Source organism: Protomyctophum bolini (genome assembly GCF_963924005.1).
Source record: "Protomyctophum bolini genome assembly, chromosome: 7".
Taxonomy (NCBI): Eukaryota; Metazoa; Chordata; class Actinopteri; order Myctophiformes; family Myctophidae; genus Protomyctophum; species Protomyctophum bolini.
The window spans coordinates 48,593,383-48,616,598 of record NC_137868.1 but is presented as its reverse complement, the minus strand read 5'-3'; the positions used below and the strand labels follow the sequence as shown (position 1 = coordinate 48,616,598).

The 23,216-nt window shown below is 42.5% G+C and overlaps 2 protein-coding genes across 2 annotated transcripts in view; one reads left to right on the top strand and one right to left on the bottom strand.

Moving 5' to 3' along the window:
* LOC308318779 (uncharacterized protein) overlaps positions 1-23,216 on the bottom strand; it is a gene marked incomplete at its 5' end in the record, with an annotated part of 473,522 nt that overhangs the window by 356,022 nt on the left and 94,284 nt on the right. The gene's annotated exons all lie outside the window — the stretch shown is intronic.
* LOC308318390 (uncharacterized protein) lies at positions 8,292-13,850 on the top strand. The gene is made up of 6 exons (XM_080767923.1): positions 8,292-8,357; positions 8,955-9,054; positions 10,263-10,469; positions 10,646-10,753; positions 11,269-11,425; positions 13,134-13,850. The coding sequence occupies exons 2-6, from the start codon at positions 8,956-8,958 to the stop codon at positions 13,199-13,201; spliced, it is 639 nt and encodes a 212-aa protein (XP_080624049.1). The 5' UTR covers positions 8,292-8,357; position 8,955; the 3' UTR covers positions 13,202-13,850.

The following is a 23,216-nucleotide window of genomic DNA, read 5'->3' as shown; positions in this document are numbered from 1 at the left end:
TAGAGGGACCCCCACACGGTAACTCTGTCATTTCTCAACCGTTTCGGACGCGGGCCGGCTCGCCGGCATCGGGCCGGCACCCTGGGTGCGTTGCTGTGGGCCCCACCGGGGACCCCCACACAGAGTTGCACCACTCACTTCAGACGGGTGTAATTTTTATTAACTTTTTCGCAAAATAATTCATTTACATAGACAATTCCAAAACTTTAAACTATATTACAAAGTTCATCTTTGCGGGAATCTCTGCGGGAATCGAACCCAGGACCTTCTAGCTGTGAGGCGACAGCACTACCAACTGTGCCACCGTACCCCCTATCATCTTTATTTCATTTCATTCCATGTCATAGCCCCAACCCCACCTAACTAGTACATTAGTACAAGCATGGATCTCTTTTACAGCATATTTGCATTTGGGTGAAAACATTTAAATAATAATAATAATCTCTGGTAGTGACAGGAGTCAATTGCGGGAGTAAGAGAATAATGCGGGAAATGCATAACAAATAATGAACATTTCATAATAATAATCACCATGCTAATAAGGAAAGAAAGAAAAATAATATCCCTTCTTCAAATAATCTGCTGTAATTCTTTTCCCATATTTCCCGACCCCAAAGTTTTGGAAATATTATCTCTTGCCATACATACAAATGATAGGAGCTCTTCCCAAGAGGGTTCAGATTTCCAATGACAGTATACACATTTTTGTGGCAGCAGATATTGCAAACGGATTACGTCTCCCTTTCCATGCACTGTTCCGAAGTGCGTCAATGTTATCAGAATTACTGGGAAGTCTGAGGTTAAGAAATTCCACAGAAAAGGCAGTTAGTTAGAATCTCAAGAAGGGTGTACCAGCTTGCCTGGTTGAGTCATCATTATTAGCAAATGCAGTGTGATGTCTCATGGCTGACTTCATAATTGTCTTAAACTCTGAATGGTGTATATAGGCTCATACTGTGGGAATGGTGTAGGCTCAAGAGCGGCTGTGGATCAGGAGGTAGAGCAGGTTGTCCAATGATCCCTGGGTCGGCAGTTCGATTCCCAGCTCCTCCTGTCCACATGTCGAAGTGTCCTTGGACAAGACACTGAACCCTACATTGCCTACAATGAGTCGGCCGGTGTGAAAAAGCGCTATAAAATGCAATTCATAAATTCATTGTATAATTCATGCAAGCTATTAAATTAAATGAACCTGTGCGTACACACACACACACACACACACACACACACATTACAAACACAAAAACTAGTTTGGCTGCATGGCCTGTCTGTCTCCAGCTACCTGACACCCCTGCTGCACTCTGCTGGTGGGAAGGTGTGTGCTGTGAACAAAAAGTCCAACTCTGCCTTTTTTCAGCTTTATGTCACATTACCAAATGTGACCAAATTTGACTGATCAGACTTTTTCATGTCTGAAAGCAGGGAATCATAGCTTCAAATTGACTGGTTGTTCAGTTTGACCCACCAGTTTTGGAGATATGGCTTATGTCTTGCAGAGAAACAGCGAGTTGAGAAAGCAGGCTTGAAAGGTTCACTTCTGTGGTCTCTAACATTACACCTAGCTACATGTCTAAGCATATTTCATATTTACATCAGCTCTGACACTTATTTCAGACATGCTCTAGCATGTGAAGAGACTATTTTTGTATCCAAAATGAGTTAATAGCACAGGTACATGCCTGTGCTATTAACTCATTTTGGATAAAAAGATAAATTAATATGTTTTTCTCCTCTGGTGAAATGCTGGAATTTGCGTAATGGCAGGCTCTCAGTCAAATCTGGTCACAAATGTAACCAGACGAGCAAGGTAAAATAATAAAGAAATACAAGTAACACTGACAAATTATACTCTGGGAAATACCCAGGTCAAAAAACTGTAATGTAAAAATGTCGTTCATAATACAATGCAGGTATGAAGCTGCGGGCTGTATAACATTTCGTCCCAGGGCCACATTTGGCCCGCCGGTCCGCCCTTTGGACACCCCCTGACCTACTGATACTGTGCTTGAACCGAAGTCTCATGCAGATGGGAGTTGAGATGCTGCAAAACACAATATTTTGGACTGAACAAATAATTACAAAGAAGAAAAACAACAACATTTTTGTAACCTGCCGTTTTCTTCTTCTTTCGAATTATTTGTCTTTATCAATCTCTCTCGTCTTTCCCAACACACACGCATGCACGCACGCACACACACACACACACACACACACACACACACACACACACACACACACAGAGCGTCAAGTGGCTCTGACATGTGCATGAAAACAGCTGATAAAATGGTTCAAGCCCATTAATTAAGATTCGAGTGCCAACCTTAACGAGCGAACATTCGAACATACCAGTTCTGGGACAGCCTTATGCCCTACACACCCTTCTGGACTTTATGTTCTGTTATGTTCGGCAAAAGTTGAACTTGCTAGAAGGCATGTTAAAATGAAGTGTTTCAGGGCAGCCTTTGGTTGACTGATTGTCCGATTACTGCTAAGCAGTCTGACTGTGTGATCTGTCTGTAGAACTACTGGCACCAGCTTTTCAGTCACTTTTGATATAGGCTAGATTAGAGTAGTAAGATTATACTTGATTTAAATTGTCCTTTTTATTTTATGTTAGGTAAGTCAGTGTGTACTTAAAGTTAGGTTAAAAGTATTTTGATTGTTTATTGATTTGTGCCAGGGTTTATTGTTTGTTAAGTCTAAATGTAAATTCATGTAAACTTGTAAGCTTTAAGTTGACCTAAAAGAGCCAAAAAAAGGCCTATAATAAAGCAAAGCTTCACCTACCGCCTACTGTATATTGCATCCTTTTCCACCCCTAGACCTATAAGGATTATAATATATGTGCTGCAGGATTCCCTTCCCAGTTCCCATATCAGCCAGGACAAATTATTTGTCTTTATTACAATCCAGTAGGTCTAGGGGTAAAATGGATTGTGACATAGGCTGAAAAGTGAACTGTTGTTCATGTGTTGCCTTTGATAAGGTTTTTTTTAAAGAGTTCACATGCGATTACAAACAGTATAGTAACAGTATAGTAAGGCTTGTACTCAGACAACCATTAATGCTACAATAAAGGTTATGTTGAGGTTTAAACTGAAAACTAAGGATGTATGGGGCAATTAACTCAGAGAAATAAGCAAAAGGGAACCGAGCCTACTCTAAACAACAAATATGAACTGATGCTAACCAACATGAAAAAGAAAAGGGGTTACAGAAGTGAGAACTTGGATAAACGCCCTACTCTAACCAACACCTAACCAAAATAATAGCGGTTTACAAAAAGCAAGCTCCCATACCCCATTAACCTTAATAGCAGAATGTTTGCTTCTTACAAACTCTTAGCCCTCTTCTTCACACACAGGCAGACAGACAAATAGTTACAGAGATCTCCATGTGGTACACAGACAGATAGTTAAAACGGGTGCTATGACAATTTGACAATTTGGATATTATTAGGTTCCCAAATTGCATCGCTCTCAAGAACCAAGGCTGGACGTCCCATGGTTTAACATTGCCATGGGGAGGGTGGGGGAGGTTCTCATTTGTTTTGGGTGGGGGAGGTTCTCATTTGTTTTGGGTGGGGGACTCAACAGAGTCTTAAGGCCTATTCATAGTCTGGATTTTCGGTGGTGAGGTGACCACCGCTCCGGTGGTGAGCTGACCACCGGAACTGAAATAACGTTGAGCGGTGGTGAGTAAAAACAGAGAGAAGGGCTGGAGCGGTGGCGGTGGTTTGCTCTTCACCGCAGCTCGTGACGTCATGTTGTAGTTCGGTGGTCACCCCACCACCGTAAATCCAGACTATGTATGAGCCTTACGGCTGGCCCTCCACCTAGGTGGAGCTCCAAGGAAGGAGTTAAGGCTAGAGCTGACTATGTGTACAAGCCCCTAGCTAACATTGCCACTCCTAATTTGGATTTGAGTGTGATTTGGTGTGTATTCTGCTGCTATTGCAGTATAAATTGGTGGGGAATGCTGCACATAATTATAATTTGCTCCTGGGTAAATCTGCCAACGGACGATGTTTGATTAATTCAGACAGGTGAAAGGTTAATTTGCTGTTCAATTACATTGTGAGATTACAGTTTCAGTTAATCCAATGGTGTATATGTATGCAGTAAGTCTACACTGTTATTGCCACTTGGGATTCGTAATGCCCCTGCAAGGCTGGGTGCACTTAATTCGGTTATCATTGTGATGCAGGTTGAGAATATTTACACACTACTGTATGAGATGATTTGAGAGTGAGAATTGTGAATTTTAAATTTTCAGTTTGGATCCAGGCTGGATTGGAGGCGAGGCGTAGCAATTGGTCTCCTCCCATGGCAACGGGACCTAGACTGAAAGCTGGTGTCAGTATTCCACTTTCCAATCATGGACATTCTTATAATAGATATACACATAATACACTTATGTAACAGTCTTCGACACAGACTAATGCCTGCAGCCTGAGGGAGGACCTTGGACAGGAAACAAATGAATAGTTCTGTCTTGTCACGGTGACTGAGTGTGCCAAGCAGCAGAAAACTATATGGAAAGAAAAAGAAAGAAAAAAAAAAAACTACTGGTATGGCAGCGTTCCCAACCACATGTCTCCTTGAAACTATTCACACTTGGCTCTTGTTGGCTCTTGCTGTGCCTTTAAGGGAGCCGTCCTTGTAAGCATGCAAAAACAATGTGCATAGCTGCGAAGTGAGATATATAGGAATATAGAAGGTCTCACTCTAGCGCCGCCAAACCAAAAAAAAATAAGAAAAAAATCACACAACTGTGTGAACTGAGTGGTGCAACTATACGTACTGTACTGTACTGTACTGTACTGTACTGTAGTAATCGTACGATGCGTACCATACTACTGTACTACACATCCATAGCAACCTGTTGTCAAGTCCACACTTATTATCCACAATGTATAAATGATGGAGAAGGGGTCAGGACGAGGCCTTTTCGTGGAGGGGTTAGAATACAATTTGGACTTAAAACTGTTATTCGTCTATAGTACTCAAATATTGAAGCACAAAGATGTCTTGGTCCATAATCATCCTCCACTGGAGCGCACTGGGGGCGATATGCTTTCATGCTGAAAGACGTCCTCCAAGGGGTGCATGTCTTTTTTCCGACACCAAAATAGCCGACAGGACAATGGTCCGACAGTGTCGGACCATTGTCCGAAATACCGTCTTTTTACTACAACAGTTTGACATGACATTAGACAGACAGAAGTTCCCGCAATAGTCAGACAAACCGTAGTTTAGACGAGGCAATAGTCCGACAAGGGAGACGCGCAACGCAAGTGAGTGTGCGTGTGTGCGAGAGAGGGGGGGGAGAGGGAGAGGCGCACGTGTGTGTGTATGTGTGTGTGTCCACACTGGCGGAACTACATTGGGCCGGGCCGGGGGGGAGACAGCACGTGCCTGCTCAATGAATCACGCTGGATTATAATATATTCTTCTCCACACACACACACACACACACACACACACACACACACACACACACACACACACACACGTGCACATCTCCCCCTTCTCTCTCTCTCTCTCCCCCCTCTCTCGCACGCAGGCACACTTGCGTTGCCGTTGCGTGCTACGTCTCCCGTGTCGGACTATTGTCCCGTCTAAACTACGCCTCGTCTAAACTGGTAGGGTGCTAACTGATGTATAGGGGTCGAGTGGGGTGCTAATAAGTGTCTTTTGTCAAACGCCAGTATGAATAGGATGCAACATTAAAGACCCCCCCCCCCCGGGGCGTTGCCTCGAATGCAATCGCGGGGTACTTGGTATGCTAACTAACAGGTGGGGGTCGAGTGGCTGGGGTATTTTGTCCACAGTACCCATCCAATTTCCCCTTTTTACACCCAATTTAAGTTGTGCTTGGAATGTACTGTAATTCTGCAAACTGTTAGTAAATACTTCAATCAAATCAATCAATCATGTCAGTAGTTTTAACGCACAGTCTTAATTCCAATGTCATGCTTTTTTTCCACATTTAATTTCTTGTTTATTTGATTTACTATACAATTAATATATTATTATTATAGCTTGCATTTTTTTGGTTTTGTATAGGCTATAGGCTACTTAACAGTATTGTATTTTTCGACATAATGCATTTTTCATTTTCAACTCAACTTTTGTCTCCACCTTAATATATTCTTATTTTTGTTGCACTGTAGGATAATTGATGTTGTAATTAAGCAACTTATTTCTTGTTTTCGAAATAAAAAAACAATTTTAACTGAATTTTAATTGTACATTATTTTATTTAAAAGAACGCTGTCACACACAATTCAATTCAAAGGGTTTTATTGTGTGTGTGTGTGTGTGTGTGTGTGTGTGTGTGTGTGTGTGTGTGTGCGTGCGTGCGTGCGTGCGTGTGTGGGGGGGGGATTGTTTTAAAACGTGCTTTATATTATTTTATTTAAAAATCAGGTGCTTAACTTTACCCTAGCTGTGCATAAGCAAGTTTTCTATAGATGTCTGACAGACATGTCAGCTGCTGCCTCTCCATTACTTGCTATCTTTGGCATTGAGCCAACAGAGAGTTTCAGCTGCTTGTGGTGGATTGTGTCATCATCAATGGTCTTTGTTCTCTCTACAACAAAGCTTTGGTTGTGATGTAAGAAATATGGTCATTTATGTAATCTGGTCCCAGCAAACCAGGCACAAATCTACTGTTTTATTTGCATACGCATCAAATGGCGGGTTGGCTGTCACGGTTTTTGGCGCAAAGTAACCACAGTATACCACTAATCAACTTACAACTACATACTCTATGTATATAGTATATGTATGTATTACGTCATCATTGAGAGCTAGTCATACATATACACACCACGTACTCTGGTCCCAGCAGATCAGGCACAATTTGCTATCTTATTTTACTGATTATGTATATGACTATATAGATAGAAACTTGAACCATACTTAATAATACTAGGTGTTTATATGCATAAAGTAGGTAGGTAGCAAATAGTTACACCTAATAATTATACATTTCAAACGTTCCTTCACAGAGATACTGAGATTTGACAGTTTACAGCGGTCGAAAGTACTTGCGCGCTCTGCTTGCGCACTAGTTGGCCATTTATGGCCTACTAGTGTGCAACAAGCAAGTATGCACTCGATAGAGTGCAGTTCTAGTTAATATATATTTTTATAGTGTCCCTTTAAGAAATGACAGGCTACCGATATCACATAACGTACAAAAAAAAGTTGTATTTTCCGATCTCCTTGAGAATTGTTTGTCAAAGATGTGTTTTTACTGTTTACACATAAAATGTTGGTGGCCTGGAAGTGTCTTGCCCAAGATTAAGGATACAGCCAAAAACGTTGGACAAAATACCTGTGCCTGTGAATCCTTTTCACATTTGTGATCTTCTTTATACACTTGAAACTCCTTCAAATACTACTACTACTATTTATACCTTCCCGACACTGATTCGTACACGTACATGTGATCACTGGTTGTATTTCTGTCAGTTGCTCAAATGCATACAGTGCTACCAGTGCCAGCTGTGTTAACCCTCTAAGACCCAGCGTTGCTTTTTAGCAACAATTTTATTTTAATTAATTACTAAATTACTTTTTTTTTCTGTTCTTTTTTCACCTAAACGTCATCAGTGATGTTCATTGCAATGCCATTTCAATGCCATTGGTCATGATATTTGCATATAAACACCCCCCACAGAGACAATTTTGAACATTTTTTAACCTAAGACTTTTGACCTTTACCCTAATAAAAGTAGGTAAAATAATTGTAATATATGTTTTTTTGTGATCATTAGAATGTCTAGAACATGTTTTATTCATTATTGTGAAAGATATCCCCCAAATGTAAATTATTAATTTATTATATTATTATATAATTATTATATAATTATTATACATTTTTCATCAAACTTAATTTTTTTTAACATATTTTTTAGTCTTAGTCCTAGTAGTACAAAGTAGTAGTAAGGAAGGAACATGTACCTAGCATCCATGTTTGGCCCAAAATTGAGCATTTGAACTAAATGTACCGTCAATCTAACTACCAGTGACAATCAATGCCATTATGAAGAGGGAAGGGAACAGAAACATTCTATACATGTCCATTGACGCACCTGAGAGGCAAACTGGAGCCGAAAGTCTGATGGAATGCACTGAAGTCAAGTGCATGAATAAACAATGTTTTTGAATGATTGGGACCTTTGTTAGATAGTCGGTTCAGGTAAATAAAACACATAACACTCCGCCCACTTGACAACAGTATAAAGGTATCAAATATACATGAATTAAACAGAGATATACTGTAGGTGGAGAGGAACAACCAAAGGAAAATTCACTATCCAGGATAGATCACTGACCTTAACACAGGTAAGATGACCGAATATTTGATCTAATATGTTCACAATGTAGTTACTTGATTTAGTTTTCATGAATTATGTTTTGATAGCTTCTTGTGTTATTATTCATTTATTATTTTTTTTGTTTTAAGACACTCTAAAAGTAGCCTCGGAGACCATATGCATTTTCCTTTCAAAAGAAAAGGAAAACGTACTCACGTTACTCTAAAAGTAAGCAAGCAATTAAACTACAAGAAATAGCTGTACTGACCCAAATTGTTTGTTTGTTGATTAGGGCAACACCTTGTGAAAGCTAATGTGGATGCAATAATAAAATAGAAATGCACTCTGTCGAGGTGCATACTTGTGCTGCTACTAACTAACATTAGTAGTCTATTATAACTGCTGTTCTAAATCCTTTAGACCCGTTATTGACCTTATACCAATAAGGGACCACCATTCTTATCCCCGACATTCATTCATACATACATACATACTGTACATGGTGGTCCCCTATTGGCAGGTGGACAACTCCGGGTACTTGCGCGCTCCGCTTACGCAAGTAATAATGTCCTATCTTCATATTTGCATTATCTTTGTTTACTTGTCAACCCTCTACTGCCTAAAGAATGGCCAGAGAATTGATGCTGTTGGTTGCTACGGCGATCGTCTGTCTGGCTCCGGGCATACATGGACAAGACCATCTGTCGTTTGCCGCTGACCAACAGGTATGAGAATGAATCCATTTGAACCGTCATCCTACTGCACATCGACACTAGAAAGACCAAAGACAACTATACTGTACATCAACACTAGAAAGACCAAAGACAGCTATACTGTACATCAACACTAGAAAGACCAAAGACAACTACTGTACATCGACACTAGAAAGACCAAAGACAACTACTGTACATCGACACTAGAAAGACCAAAGACAACATTGCTCAGTGCTGATATTTGTAGATCATACATGACAAAAAACATGCAGTAATCCTGGTCACTAAACTGCCTCCCCCTGGCCAGCCGGGGCGCCTGATGGAGGGGAAAGGAACTGGTTGGAATAACGTGTTCCTTCCACGCGCTACGTCCAACCAGGGAAACTCCCCCCTGTCAGGTGTAAAGGAGCAACTTGGACACTCAGGCATCAAGTCCGTTGCTCTCCCCTTGTCCCCCATATATGGGAACTAGGTTGGTGGAGGGTGTGTAGAGCCCAGGATCACATTAGATGATTGACACAGGGGTGGAAAAATGGGTTACAAAATCGTGGGATAAAAAATATATTAAAAAAAAAGACCATTACGATTACTGCATCAAAAAGTTAACAAACTATACTATAAAAACTGCTCAAACATTGGTCAAATTGTCTAATAATATAAGAAAAGAGGTACGAAATGTGAAAATAGACGATCTACAAGCTTGTAGATCTGCTATTTTGACAATATTTATCTGTGGAACCGAGTCAAACACAATGTAATGCCTTCAAAACTCCTACAATTCCAAGTGTGTGTCAGGGTTGGGGATCCCCAGTTCACATCATTATTTTGGGGGATCCCCAGGTTCTTATTTTGGGGGATCCCCAGTTCGTCATTATTTTGGGGGATCCCCAGTTGGTCATTATTTTGGGGGATCCCCAGTTGTCATTATTTTGGGGGATCCCCAGTTCATGTCATTATTTTGGGGGATCCCCAGTTCATGTCATTATTTTGGGGGATCCCCAGTTCATGTCATTATTTTGGGGGATAACCAGTTCACGTCATCATTTATTGCGGAGTCGTGGCCTGAAAAGGTTGAGAACCACTGCTCCAATGTAATGTAAAATGTTTAAATGTATAAAGAAACACCTTTTGTCTCCATATATCAAGAGATACATCAGTGTTCTGTTCACTCATTCTGATGCATGTGCGTGCGTGTGTGCGCACGCGCACTGTACACCCAGGTAAAAGAAGTAAGCCGTCAAGGCTGTGGGTCGACTAGACTGTGCGTTGAGACACCAGATGACTGTGATCCAACACACATGGACTGTCTGTTCAGCTCCATTGTCCACAACACCGGCAATAACCCTTCCAGCTTTGATGTAACGTTAAGTGGGATGTCCACCGGATACATAGCCATGGGCTTGGTTAGGACGCCAAATGATAACGCGGTAACACACGTGCACACACACACACACACACACACACACACCACACCACACTGTATACACACACTAATGACACTCAAGATGTTATACTTTCATCCAAGGAAATATTCACAAACAACCTGCAATGCTGCCAAAATCAAAATGTCCAGTTTTTCAATACTCTCTCTCTCTCTCTCTAGAAACCTGCGGCGGTGTTTGTATGTGCTCAGAACAACGAAAAGAATGGCGAGTTCTTCTTCTTTTCGATGCTGGGCGACAGCGAGGGTAATCTCACTCCGCTGAAGCAGGTAAGCTCCTGTCAAAGCAGGGCTTCTCATGCAGGGAGTCCTTGAAGGGGTCCAATAAAAAAGGCAATATTAGCTAATGTAGCATGATGACAATCAGTTTAACCACGTGAACCCTATTTTATATTATGACTATTCGGTTATCCAGAATGTTCAAAAATCAGGGAAATATTGAATATTTTTAGTTATTTAGCCCCTCCTTATATTCAGCTATAGTGTAGAATTTCGTCTTAAACAAACATTGACAATGTTGACATTGACAATGAATGGAGAATTTAGAATGTAGACGAGAAACTCGTCTTTTTTTGTCCTACACAAAGATGAAATTCCCATTGACAATGAATGGATGATGTATGATGATAAGAGCGCCCCTCACTTCACACGGGTGTGATCTTTTTTGTTAATTTTTAACACACATCTTTTCTTTTTCCATGCCACAACATATTTACGTGGGGTCGAGTGCCTGAGAACTGCTTTCTAACTGCTTTCTAACAGCTGACCATGTTTCTTCATCACAGCAAGTGAACGAGATCCGCGGCACTGTGCACGCAAACAACATGATCACATGCGAGTTCAGCATTCCTCAGGACAAAGTTGACAACGTTGATGGACAGAACGTTGATAAGACGGACGCCCTGCTCCATGTGCTCCTGGGCACAGGGCCGACCACCGGCAGTACGTACACATATATCACATACATAGAGCTGATAGCCCCAGAATGGCTGATATTCAATGCATTTCAAGTATTACATAACACCAGTGGCAGGCCGATATGTCGGCCGTTATTTGGCTTTTTTGACGACATCAAATCAACTTTATTTGTACAGCACATTTAAAAAGGACTCCCATCGTACCAAAGCGCTTCACAGGTCAAAGTAAAGAATACAACAATACACTAGTGTAAACTAAAGCAATACAAACAATGCATAGTTATGGTACAGAGAAGAAAAACATTAAGAGCAGCTTAAAAGTGCAAGAGCATCAGGGGGACTGAAAGGCTTGTGAATATTGGAATGTTTTGAGTCTTGACTTAAAGCTCTCAACGACCTGACAGCAAGGGGGATGCTGTTCCATAATCCACTTCACATCAGTGTTCATCACACATCAGATGTGTCCTGATTTTCAACCACCTTCCACCTGGTGTACCTAATTTGGCCATAGATGGAAATGTGAGTGCAGGAGGAGAGGCTTTGGGAGGATGGTGGTTGTTGGGAGTAATATACGGTGGAAAGCAACCCAAGAGGAACACATTCTTCTACACAGTATTCTTTAAGGTCATAGGGTGCCAATTTCAAACCACTACTTCTTATAACAAAATAGTGTTAACTTTGAGTGACTGCAGCTTCTTCCAACGGTGAAAATGTACATTTAAAAGGTTGTGCAAGTGATACAAAAACGATAAGGTTTTTGTTAAAAGGCTAGTAATGGTTGCTATGAAGTGTTTGATCAGTAAACAGGGGTCTCCCTGTCTTTTGAGGGCATTGACAATGAATGAGAAATGTGTCTGAGAAAATCGGCTATTATGTTCTTATGCAAACATTAAATGCCATTAACGCGAGCACACACATGCGTGAGTGGATGGTAGGTGACTCAGCTCATGCATGCACACATATTCATAGTTAAATAAAATGTATTGTTGTCAAATTGAATTGAATCGGTGGCACAGTCGGTAGTGCTGTCGCCTCACAGCTAGAAGGTCCTGGGTTCGATTCCCGCTTGGGATGCTGTGGGTGCTGGCGGCGTGTCCTCTCCTCCACGTCATCAGTGCCCATACCCGAGGGGTTGGCAAAAGGGCCTTTCTGTGTGGAGTTTGCATGCTCTCCCCGTGTCCCCTGGGTAGGTACCCTCACAAAAACATGCAGTAATCCTGGTCTCTAAACTGCCTCCCCCTGGCCAGCTGTGGCTGGGGATGGAGGGGAAAGGAACTGGTTGGAATAACGTGTTCCTTCCACGTTTTACGTCCAATCAGGGTGTCCTGGTGTCCCCCCTGTCACGTGTAAAGGAGCGACTTGGACACTCATGCATGAAGGAAGCATGAGTTCAAGTCTGTTGCTCTCCCCAGTTTGGCGGAGGGTGTGTAGAGCCCAGGATCACATGGGAATGGTCCGACGGACCATTGCTCCGAAGGAGCATTGGTCCGAGGTGCGCTGGGGGTCGGGAGAGGGTGGGTGGTTAGGTTTAGGTGTCTGCCCCGGGGGAGGTTAGGGTTAGGGTGAGGGTTTGAGGTAGGTTGTCCATCGGACCAATGGACCGTCGGCATATTGACGCAGACTCGGATCACATTAGATAATTGACATAGGGGTGAAAAATGGGTTAAAATATTATGGGATATTTTTTTTTGTAATTGAATTAATGCATTAACGATATGTTGTTTTACCTTCAGAACTCCTTGGTGTCATGAAATTACAGCTGACAAGCAGTAAGCTCGACCTGACCGATCCTACCGCCTAGACGTCCTCCAACACCATGGACAGCGTCTCACTCAACACACACACAACCACGTCTTAAAACCCTGATGAGTAGAGCCAAACTGTGTGCTGTCAGAAGTCAAAATCCTACTCATTTTCTCCATAGAGAATTAAGCAATATTACACGAGAGGGGGTGGTTTAACGTCATTAATTAATGCACGCCTGCGATGCTGCAGGAACTCGCCCCAAACCACCCCCTCGGGTGTAATATTGCAATCATACAACAGTTACCCTTGAAACTAAGAGAATCGCTGAGAAAATAATGTTTCAATGACAGATGTATAGTCACTACGACCACTAATGTCCCAATAAACTAGCTAGCCTATAGCCACCGAGTCTGCTGCGCTCTGAGAGAAAAGCACGGCTGAATTTTTTGTTTTGATTCGGTGTTGAAATAATGTGATTTGAAGCACGACTGGAAAGCCGTTCAACCAATCAGATTGCTTCCTCAAAATGACCTGTATTTTATCAACTGCTATGTCTTATCAATGTAGACTTACGGCCTGGTTGTTGTAAAATGTTACATCCTCAGCAGAAAGCCACATTAAGCACTTTGCGGTTTGCGAAACAAAAAATGAAGTGCGTTATAAATGAAGTGTATAATTATTAAATAAAGTGTATTATTATTTGACTTGCACATTGGTGTGCTTTGGGGTTTGGGCATGTAAATCCATTTATCCAAGTATATTCCTGTATAATTGTTGTACCCTGAATATTAACACTTAGAGAGCCATTACGGTGCTGTGGTGAGTTAAGATTTTTACCTGTTGGAAGCCAAACTCACGGCCCATAGGGCAGGAGCCTATATCTCCTGTTTCTGTAGTGTGAGGCAGCTTGTTGTACAAGTACACCCCCTGGACATGACGCTAGTATGTCGCAGGGACTTACCCCCAATCAAACCCTTGATGCTGAGTGTCAAGCAGGGAGGCACTGGGTCCCATTTTTAGAGTCTTTGGTATGACCCGGCTGGGGATCAAACCCCGACCTCCCATTCTCAGGGAGGACACTCTTACCACAAGGCCACTGAGCCCCTCCTATACACAGGTTTAATGTTTGTCTTTAGTTGAATGTTTGTTTTGTAAATGCCATTGACAATGAAGGGAAAATGTACTTCATAGTGTGCCTCATTACGTCATATTGTCTCTTTATTGTTAATGGTGTTCAATGTCACCATTACATCACCTAATCAACATGAGTTAGACTTTAATATATTAGTGTCCCTCACTTCACATGGGTGTGCTTTTTGGTAATGTAGTTGGCCCTTGGGTGTTGTAATATTTTCTAATATGGCCCCCTTTGAAAAAAGTTTGGACCCCCCCTGACCTAGACAGAACACTAGATGGACCCCCCTGAACTAGACAGGACACTAGATGGACCCCCCCCCCCTAAACTAGACAGGTCACTAGATGGACCTCCCTGAACTAGACAGGTCACTCGATGTATCCCCTGAACTAGACAGGACACTAGATATATCCCCCCTGACCTAGACAGAACACTAGATGGACCCCCCTGACCTAGACAGGAAACTTGATGGATATCCTGAACTAGACAGGACACTAGATGGACCCCCTAAACTAGACAGGTCACTAGATGGATCCCCTGAACTAGACAAACTATCAAAGTGTTGAGGCCAATTGGGGAGCTGGTTCATTGAGAACCATCATTCTGCCAGTGACGATCAATGTCATTATGAAGAGGGAAGGGAACAGAAATGTTCTACACGTGTCCATTGACGCACCCGAGAGCAAAACTGGAGCTGAAAGTCTGATGGAAGTCAAGTGCATGAATAAACAATGTTTTTGAATGATTGGGACCTTTGTTATAGATACTAGTCGGTTCAGGGAAATACAGGACACATCACACTCACACATAACAACACTCCGCCCACTTGACAACGACATAAAGGTATCAATCTATTCACACTTTTCATACAGCCCATAGTGCATTGCGATTGTGTGTGCATCAGATCCGGTTGCACATGGGTTGGGGTAGCGGGAGGTGACGAGGAGGGAAGCCTCGCCCCCACGGGGGAGAGGCTTCCCTCCCGTCCCATCCCACATTCCCGGCTCAGTTCATGACTGAATTAATTGACGGATGATTTCATCCTTCTGCGTTCAGGTTGTAATTAAGCCAGTCAAGCAGCCGTGTCAAGCAGCGTCAGCCGAATGTGGGTGTTCCCGATGATCAGAGATGGGCAAAATACATTGAAAATGTATTTTGATACAAAATACAAATACTGGGTCAAAAAAATTATCTAAATACAAAATACATCTTCCATCCCAGCGAAATACAAATTACAAAATACAAAAAAGTATTTCAAATACGTATTTCAAATACATGTATTTCAAATACATGTATTTCAAATACTGCCCAAAAAACATTGAAAATTTATTTTGATACAAAATACAAATACTGGGTCAAAAAATGTATCTAAATACAAAATACATCTCATTTCTTCCATCCCAGCGAAATACAAATTACAAAATACAAAAAAGTATTTCAAATACTGCCCATCTCTGCCGATGATTGTTCTTCTTCTAAAAAGAAGAAGATAAGAAGATAATGTGGGATCACAATCTTAACGAATTGAGAAAGGGTGATATTAGCCTATTGTTGCCAGCTGATATTGACACTTGGGAGGATGACATGAGAAAGTGGCCTCGTATCACGTACAGCAGCATTTTCGAGTATTTTGTTGCGTCCATGGCTTGTGATGGTCAAGCTATGAATAACTTGAAAAGTTCCGAGGCATATCAATATCTTCACAGCAACATGGTCGGTACAGTGTTCGTGAAAGAACTTGAACACGACCTCATCTATCTAAAAGCAGACGTAGAACCCAGTCATGTCTGCATGTAAGACACCACAGCGCATGGGTTCTGTCAACAAGGACAGGTGTACTTCAAACAGCAGGTTGTTCCTGCATTGCAGGCCCAGGTCGCTCATGCAGTCATGCTGCTGCAAGTCTGTGTAAGTCCTAAACTCAAATACCCTACCCTAAACATACCTACATAAATTCTAACTCCCCTATCACTACGCATTGAGGATTAAGACCTGTCCTAAATGTTTTGGATCTCTGGATGTGATTAAAGGAACCATGCAGAATACACAGCCCACATCAACACATCAGTAATGGCCCCTCTGTTTCAGCTCCAGACAAATGGTCTCCTGCAGCTCAGTTACAGAGCAGATGTCAACAGGCAGGGCCAGGCAAGCCCAACTCTACACGATACATTAAACACCCTTTCTCACACTGAACACAGTGACAACAGCAACACACTCACCTGTAGAAAATGCATTACTTTCTATGACGCCTACATAAAATGAACTCCCGTCCAAGCAGCTTCACAGGTCTGGCATGATGCTAGGAAGCTGCGTCTAACAGCCAGCACAGCTAAACGGGTCCCCACAAGACACACCACAGATCCAACAACATTTATAAATGAGCACTTGTACCCAACATTCACTGGCAATGCTGCAACAAAACACGGCAAAGATAACGAGGCCAATGTAATTGAACTTCTGGAGAGCAGAGGGCAAGTTGTTGAGAGGAGGGGAACTGCCCATAGATCCGAACATGCACTGCTCCCGTGCTTGCGGTTAGGTTTAGGTTTGCTCCCGTGCTTGCGGTTAGGTTTAGGTTAGGGTTAGAGATAGAGATAGTAATGACCAATGGGAGGTCGGACAAACAGGAGGTCGGACCAAAGGCATGTTACCAAGAGGAGAGGCCTGGTTGTTCACCCTGATCATCCTTGGTTGGGAGCCAACCCAGATGGGATTCTTGATGCTACAAAGCTCCTTTGAAATAAAGTGCCCTTTAAAAAATTCTACATCTCTCTCAGACTTCCTCAGCCGGCCAAATGGTGACATCAAGCCCTTGGATGAGGGACAGTTTCATATGCGTACCATTGGAAATGGGTGGGCCTACTACCTCCAGGTTGGTAAAATAAAATACATTTGCATTACTAGAAACAAAATGTCAAGAAATGTTTCTGGGTGCCTGAAGCTCGCCAAGTCTGTGCAGCATTTGAGCCACAGACCACCATTTGATGACATTTAGCCTCTCAGAAGGGTCCATTTGGTTATATGTGAGCCAGGTCTCCCCATTGACTTTCAATGGGGTATTTTGTCTAAGTTTATTGCACATTACGTTGCCACCAACATTCTAATGCTAACATGCTTATGCTAATACTAACATGCTAACATGCTAATGCTAACATTTTAATACTAACATGCTAATGCTAACATGTTAATGCTAACATGCTAATGCTAACATGATATCATGCTAAAATGGTAACATGCTAACATGCATATGCTAACATGCTAATGCTAACATGCTAATGCTAACATGCTAATGCTAACATACTAAGATGTCTGAGCTGTAAGGGTCCATTTGGTTTCGTTCAGGGGGGCGGCCCGGTTCCGGCGAGCCGCCCCGGGTCTGAAACGGTTTAGAAATGACAGAGTTACGTGTTTCCCCGATATTATCCATTGACTTTCAATGTGTTTGTGCGTGCACATGTGTGACAGGGGCCAGCAAAAAGGGCCTCAACTCGATTTTTACAGATTACAGATTATTAAATTGGACAATAATTGAAGGAGATATAACCATTTTAAAATGATTGGGGCCTTTCACCCAAAGCTGAGAAAAGTCCCTTTCAATATTCACAACATTTTTAACACCTTAGAGCTGGACAGAAGTGGGTGTGACAATGGGAGGGACAATAGGTACTTAACTCCACGCACAATGACCACCTTAGAACGTTTTAGCTGTCAACAGTGCAACACTAGAAACACTGACATGTTTAATCCAGTAGAACAAACAATGCAATTTGTAAGGTGCCCCAATAAACCCTTTTGAAAGTACTAAGTATTAAATACTAAGTATAAGTATTCAAGTATTAAATACTAATTTAAGTGTTCAATTTCACTTATACACTACCTGGTTGTAAATAGCTGCAGTAGGCTACACCATTTTATGCAGGTCTACTTTAAGCAATCAAAGTCAGACAATTGACCCAGTATTTTAAATAAATAAAACCGACGCATCAGGCTATGATGCTATGTGCGCTTGTAGATTTGCTATTCTTAATAAACAGATCCGTTCACATGCCTGGTTTCTATTTAGTGTGCAAGGCTTACATCCGGTCTAAAGCCCACCCACTGTATGCGCTGATTTCCATACACAATACATACACGATCCGTATCCTCCCCTCACCGGATGTTGAATTAACAGTACTAACGGCCATATTTCGACGACAATCTTTTACACAAAACGATTTCCCGACATTTCCTTTTCACTTGATACCGTTTCGTAGAGATGGCCTACACAAACGATCTATATACCAAATGAAAGCCCGAATTTCGTAGTTTATATAGTATATATATTTTTCTTTAATGAGCAGAAAATGAGCGAGTTATGATTTAAAGAAAAGACGAGTGATTTTGGCTCTTTGCAGGTGGAGGAGAAAAAAAAGAACAAGCAGCAACGCAACACTCTTCCATGGCTATGAAGCAATATAGCACTAACGGGCAACGTTTCACATGTATTATTAGTTTTATACATTTTAGGAGTCCCCTGTCCCGTGTTGCCAGTAGGGGGGAATTCTGCACCAAACTTGGGAGCGGAGTTCCCACCTACATGGCAACAGGAGTTGGTTGGGCTTGACGTGCCGGGGCGGCTTGTACACAACCTCCATCCTGTCTGGTCTCATGTGGTGTGAGTCTGTAATCTATTGCCGGGAAGACTATAGGATGGAGGGAGAGGACTAACAAACCAACTCCACCCTCCCCCAAGGACCAGCAATGGCCCAAGGGTTGTGCGCAGGGCCAGCTACCCTGCAACATAAAAAATATTATGCTACAGAAATCTTAATCAACGAACCAAATGCAGGGAGGGGGATAGATGTTGGTCAGGAAACTGACTTGATGACAGATGACAGCCAAAGCCAAACGGAAGCTGGCATCCCGAGGACGGATATCCTCAGACCAAAAACCATAAGTAGAGTCGGTTGCTGGAATGTGCGAACACTCTACCAGACAGGGAAACTAGCACAAGTTATGAAGGAGATGGAGAGTTATAACATTGAGCTGTTAGGAGTAAGTGAGACCAGATGGACAGGCAGTGGTGTAAGGCAGTTAGCAACAGGGCACCAGATAATGTATTCCGGCAGAACAGATGACCACCACAGTAGAGGAGTTGCCATCATTGCAACAAAACGGGTCCATAATTGCCTGCTGGAATGGAAGCCAGTTAATGAGAGATTAATCAAAGCCAGATACAACTCAACATTTGCAAAGTTGACAGTCATAGTCTGCTATGCACCCACAGAGGACTCCCCAGAGGGGGAAAAAGATACCTTCTATGACCAACTTCAAGAATTGGTAGACGAAACACCTTCACACGATGTGCTCCTCATCCTGGGAGACCTAAATGCTAAGGTCGGAACCAACAACGAGGGAAAGGAGAACATCATGGGGAAGCATGGTGTGGGAGACATAAATGATAATGGAGAAAGACTAACAGCCTTATGTCAGGAAAACAGACTAGTGATAGGAGGAACTATCTTCGAACACAAGAACATCCATAAACCAACCTGGACATCCCCAGATGGTGTTACAAAGAACCAGATAGATCACATCATCATTAATAGTAGATGGCGAAGTAGTCTCCAGGACGTAGTGGCAAAAAGAGGAGCAGATGTCGGCAGTGACCATTCACTAGTCATGGCAAAGATAAAACTAAAACTTAGAAAGACAAAGAAAAAGGGAACCGCCACTAAATGTAGAAAAGCTAAAACATCCAGCCGTGAGGAAAACCTTCCAACTCGAAGTAAAGAATAGGTTTACCATTCTACAAAACCAGCAAGAACTAGACCTACACAACTTCAACAAAGCTCTGATTGAAGCCGGAAAGCAAGTATTAGGACCTAGAAGGAGACCGAAGGAGGTCTGGATTTCGGAAGACACGTGGAAGAAAATAGACGAGAGGAAAGAGAAGAAAAGGGAAATTCTAACAACCAAGTCAGTCAGACAAAAGGCATATAGTGCATTAGACAAAGGAGTTAAGAAGAGTGCTAGAGCAGATAAGAAGGCATATGTTGAGAAGATAGCTGAAGAAGCAGAAATAGCCGCCTCAAAACAGGACATGGGGACACTCTACAAGCTCACAAAGACATTGACCAACGGATTCCGATCAACCGACATCCCAACCCGAGACCAAAATGGGACAATGATGACGAAAGAGGAAGACAAACTACAGTGCTGGAAAGAACATTTCCAGAAGGTACTCAACGGAGATGAACCAGAGACCGAGGCAATCATCACACCTACAGCAGACATGTTAGACACACAAATAGAGCCACCAAATGTGGGTGAAGTAAAGAGAGCCATAAAAGCACTCAAGAATGGAAAGGCTCCAGGGGTAGATCAAGTCCATGTAGAACTGCTTAAAGCAGAGGAGCACCTAACACCAATAGCCCTTACTGAAATGCTAGGAAGAATCTGGACCTCAGAAGAAACACCAGAATCATGGAAAACAGGCCTCATCGTCAAACTGCCAAAGAAGGGAGATCTGGCAAACTGTAACAACTGGATAGGAATCATGCTGTTACCAGTCACCAGTAAAATCCTCAGCAGAATAATTCTGGATAGATTAAGTGACGCAGTTGAGGGCATCCTACGAAAAGAGCAGGCAGGGTTTAGAAAGGGAAGATCCTGTGCAGACCACATTTTCACACTGCGACAGATATTTGAATAGAGCAATGAATGGAGCACAACCATCTACGCCAATTTCATTGACTTTGCCAAAGCATTCGATAGCGTTAACCGACCCGCCCTATGGAGAATTCTAAGGCATTATGGAATCCCGGAAAAGATCATTTCTTTAATAAAGACACTTTATAGAGACTTTGGTGCCAAAGTTATCTGCGGACCCAACCTCACAGAGGAATTCAGCATTACAACAGGAGTCAAACAAGGCTGCTTGTTATCACCACTACTCTTCTCACTTTGCATAGACTGGCTCATGAATAAAACCACCGGAAATAACAAACGAGGAATAACATGGACACTGTTAGAAACCCTGGAGGACATTGACTATGCAGACGCCTTGTTGGCACACCGCCACCAGGACATACAAAGTAAGACAGAAGATTTAGTGACATATGGCAAACAGATTGGTCTTTCCCTCAACGCAGATAAGACAAAACTTATTAAGCTAAACCCCAAAACCAACCAGCCCCTCATCATAAACAATAAAAATGTGGAGGAAGTCCAGGATTTCAACTACCTTGGAAGCAAACTAACAGCAGATGGGAATTCAGGGGCAGATGTAGACAGCAGGATTTGTAAGGCACGGGGAGCTTTTGCCATGTTAAAAGCAATATGGAAATCAGGCAAGATCAGTATAAAGACCAAACTGAGCATATTTAAGAGCAACGTCCTGGGGGTTCTCCTGTATGGGGCAGAGTCGTGGAAAGTGACACAGGCCATCTGTCACAAGCTGGATGTATTCCAAAGGAGATGCCTTAGGAGGATACTGAGGATATTTTGGCCCCCGACAGTCTCCAACGAAGACCTCTACAGGAGAACAGGCCTGACCCCACTGTCAGGTGTCATCAAGTTCAAAAGGTGGACGTGGATTGGACATGTCTGCAGAATGGACCCAAGTGCCATCCCAAGGGTAGCTATGAGGTGGACACCACCTGGGAAAAGGAAGAGAGGCAGGCCCAAAGAGACCTGGAGAAGATCTGTGGAGAGAGAAATGAAGGAGTTGGGGTGGACCTGGGGCCAACTGCAACATTTGGCGGAAGACAGACTGCATTGGCGTTCGTTGGTGAAGACCTTATGTGCTACCTAGCACGAAGAGGATTAAGTAAGTAACATTTTAGGAGTGAAAACATGTGTTTAGATGCTTATGACAACATCTCAGCAGTTAAGACAATGTCCCTCTGTTAACACACGAAACACAGACAGCTAGCTAACTAGGCTAGCTAGCTTTTAGCCTGTTGTTGTGTCATAAAAGGTTTGCCTAAGTCTTAATAGACCGCTTTTACTGTAGAAAGCCCTGTTGTTGTGTGATGGTGGAAGTCTATTCTCCAGGCTGGGAAGCGTATTTGAGCGAGTAGCTACGTGGTTTTGTATATTTTCCTGTAAAGTATAACCCAAAAGCTCCTCCATACTATAGCCATGTAGAATAATGCTGTGTTTACAAACACACAAGCACGCTAATGGGCGGTGACCAGAGCGTGAAACCTGAGGACAAAGAGATCCCAGGACCAATCGAAAACAACATGCAAATCTCAGAACTGCGCTTCTCTGGCCCCAAAACATTGTTAAAAAACAAGCCTACTTTGACATATAAATGTATACGTTTAATTTGCCCAAATGAACAATCTGTTGGAATAAAAACCTTCTTCAACATTCAAACTGTGTTAATATGGGAAAAAAAGAAAATCACATAAAATAAAAAAAACGATTTTATTTCGACCATTTCATTCTGGCGAGTTGAGGACGAAAGTGCTGGCCTGTGTCACATATGTGCGTGCACGTGCGTTCGTGTGTGCGCATGTGTGAGAGGTGGTCAACTTGGTCTAAGTGCAAGTTTCAAGACTGTAGCATGTTGCAAAAAATATATATAGCTGTGTAAAGGCCAGCCAATAGGAATACAGAGGGGCGGGGCTTAAGCAATTAAGCCATTACAGCTTGTTCCTCTTGATGGTCTACGCTACGTCCATGTACCAAAGTTTGAGGCTGTAGCATGTTGTAAACAAAAGTTAGAGCTGTGAGGCAAGCCAATAGGAATACAGAGGGGCGGGGCTTAAGCAATTAAACAATTACAGCGTGCTCCTATTGGTGGTCTAAGTCCATGGAGCAAGTTTCAAGACTGTAGCATGCTGCAAGCAAAAGTTAGAGCTGTGTAAAGGCCAGCCAATAGGAAGACAGGGTGTGTGTGTGTGTGTGTGTGTGTGTGTGTGTGTGTGTGTGTGTGTGTGTG

Bases quoted from the DNA above. Each gene is read 5' to 3' on its own strand.
- LOC308318390 (XM_080767923.1), top strand. From the start codon at position 8,956: ATGGCCAGAGAATTGATGCTGTTGGTTGCTACGGCGATCGTCTGTCTG. The intron at 10,754-11,268 runs GTAAGCTCCTGT...TCTTCATCACAG, and splicing joins ATCTCACTCCGCTGAAGCAG to CAAGTGAACGAGATCCGCGG. The intron at 11,426-13,133 runs GTACGTACACAT...TTTTACCTTCAG, and splicing joins CACAGGGCCGACCACCGGCA to AACTCCTTGGTGTCATGAAA.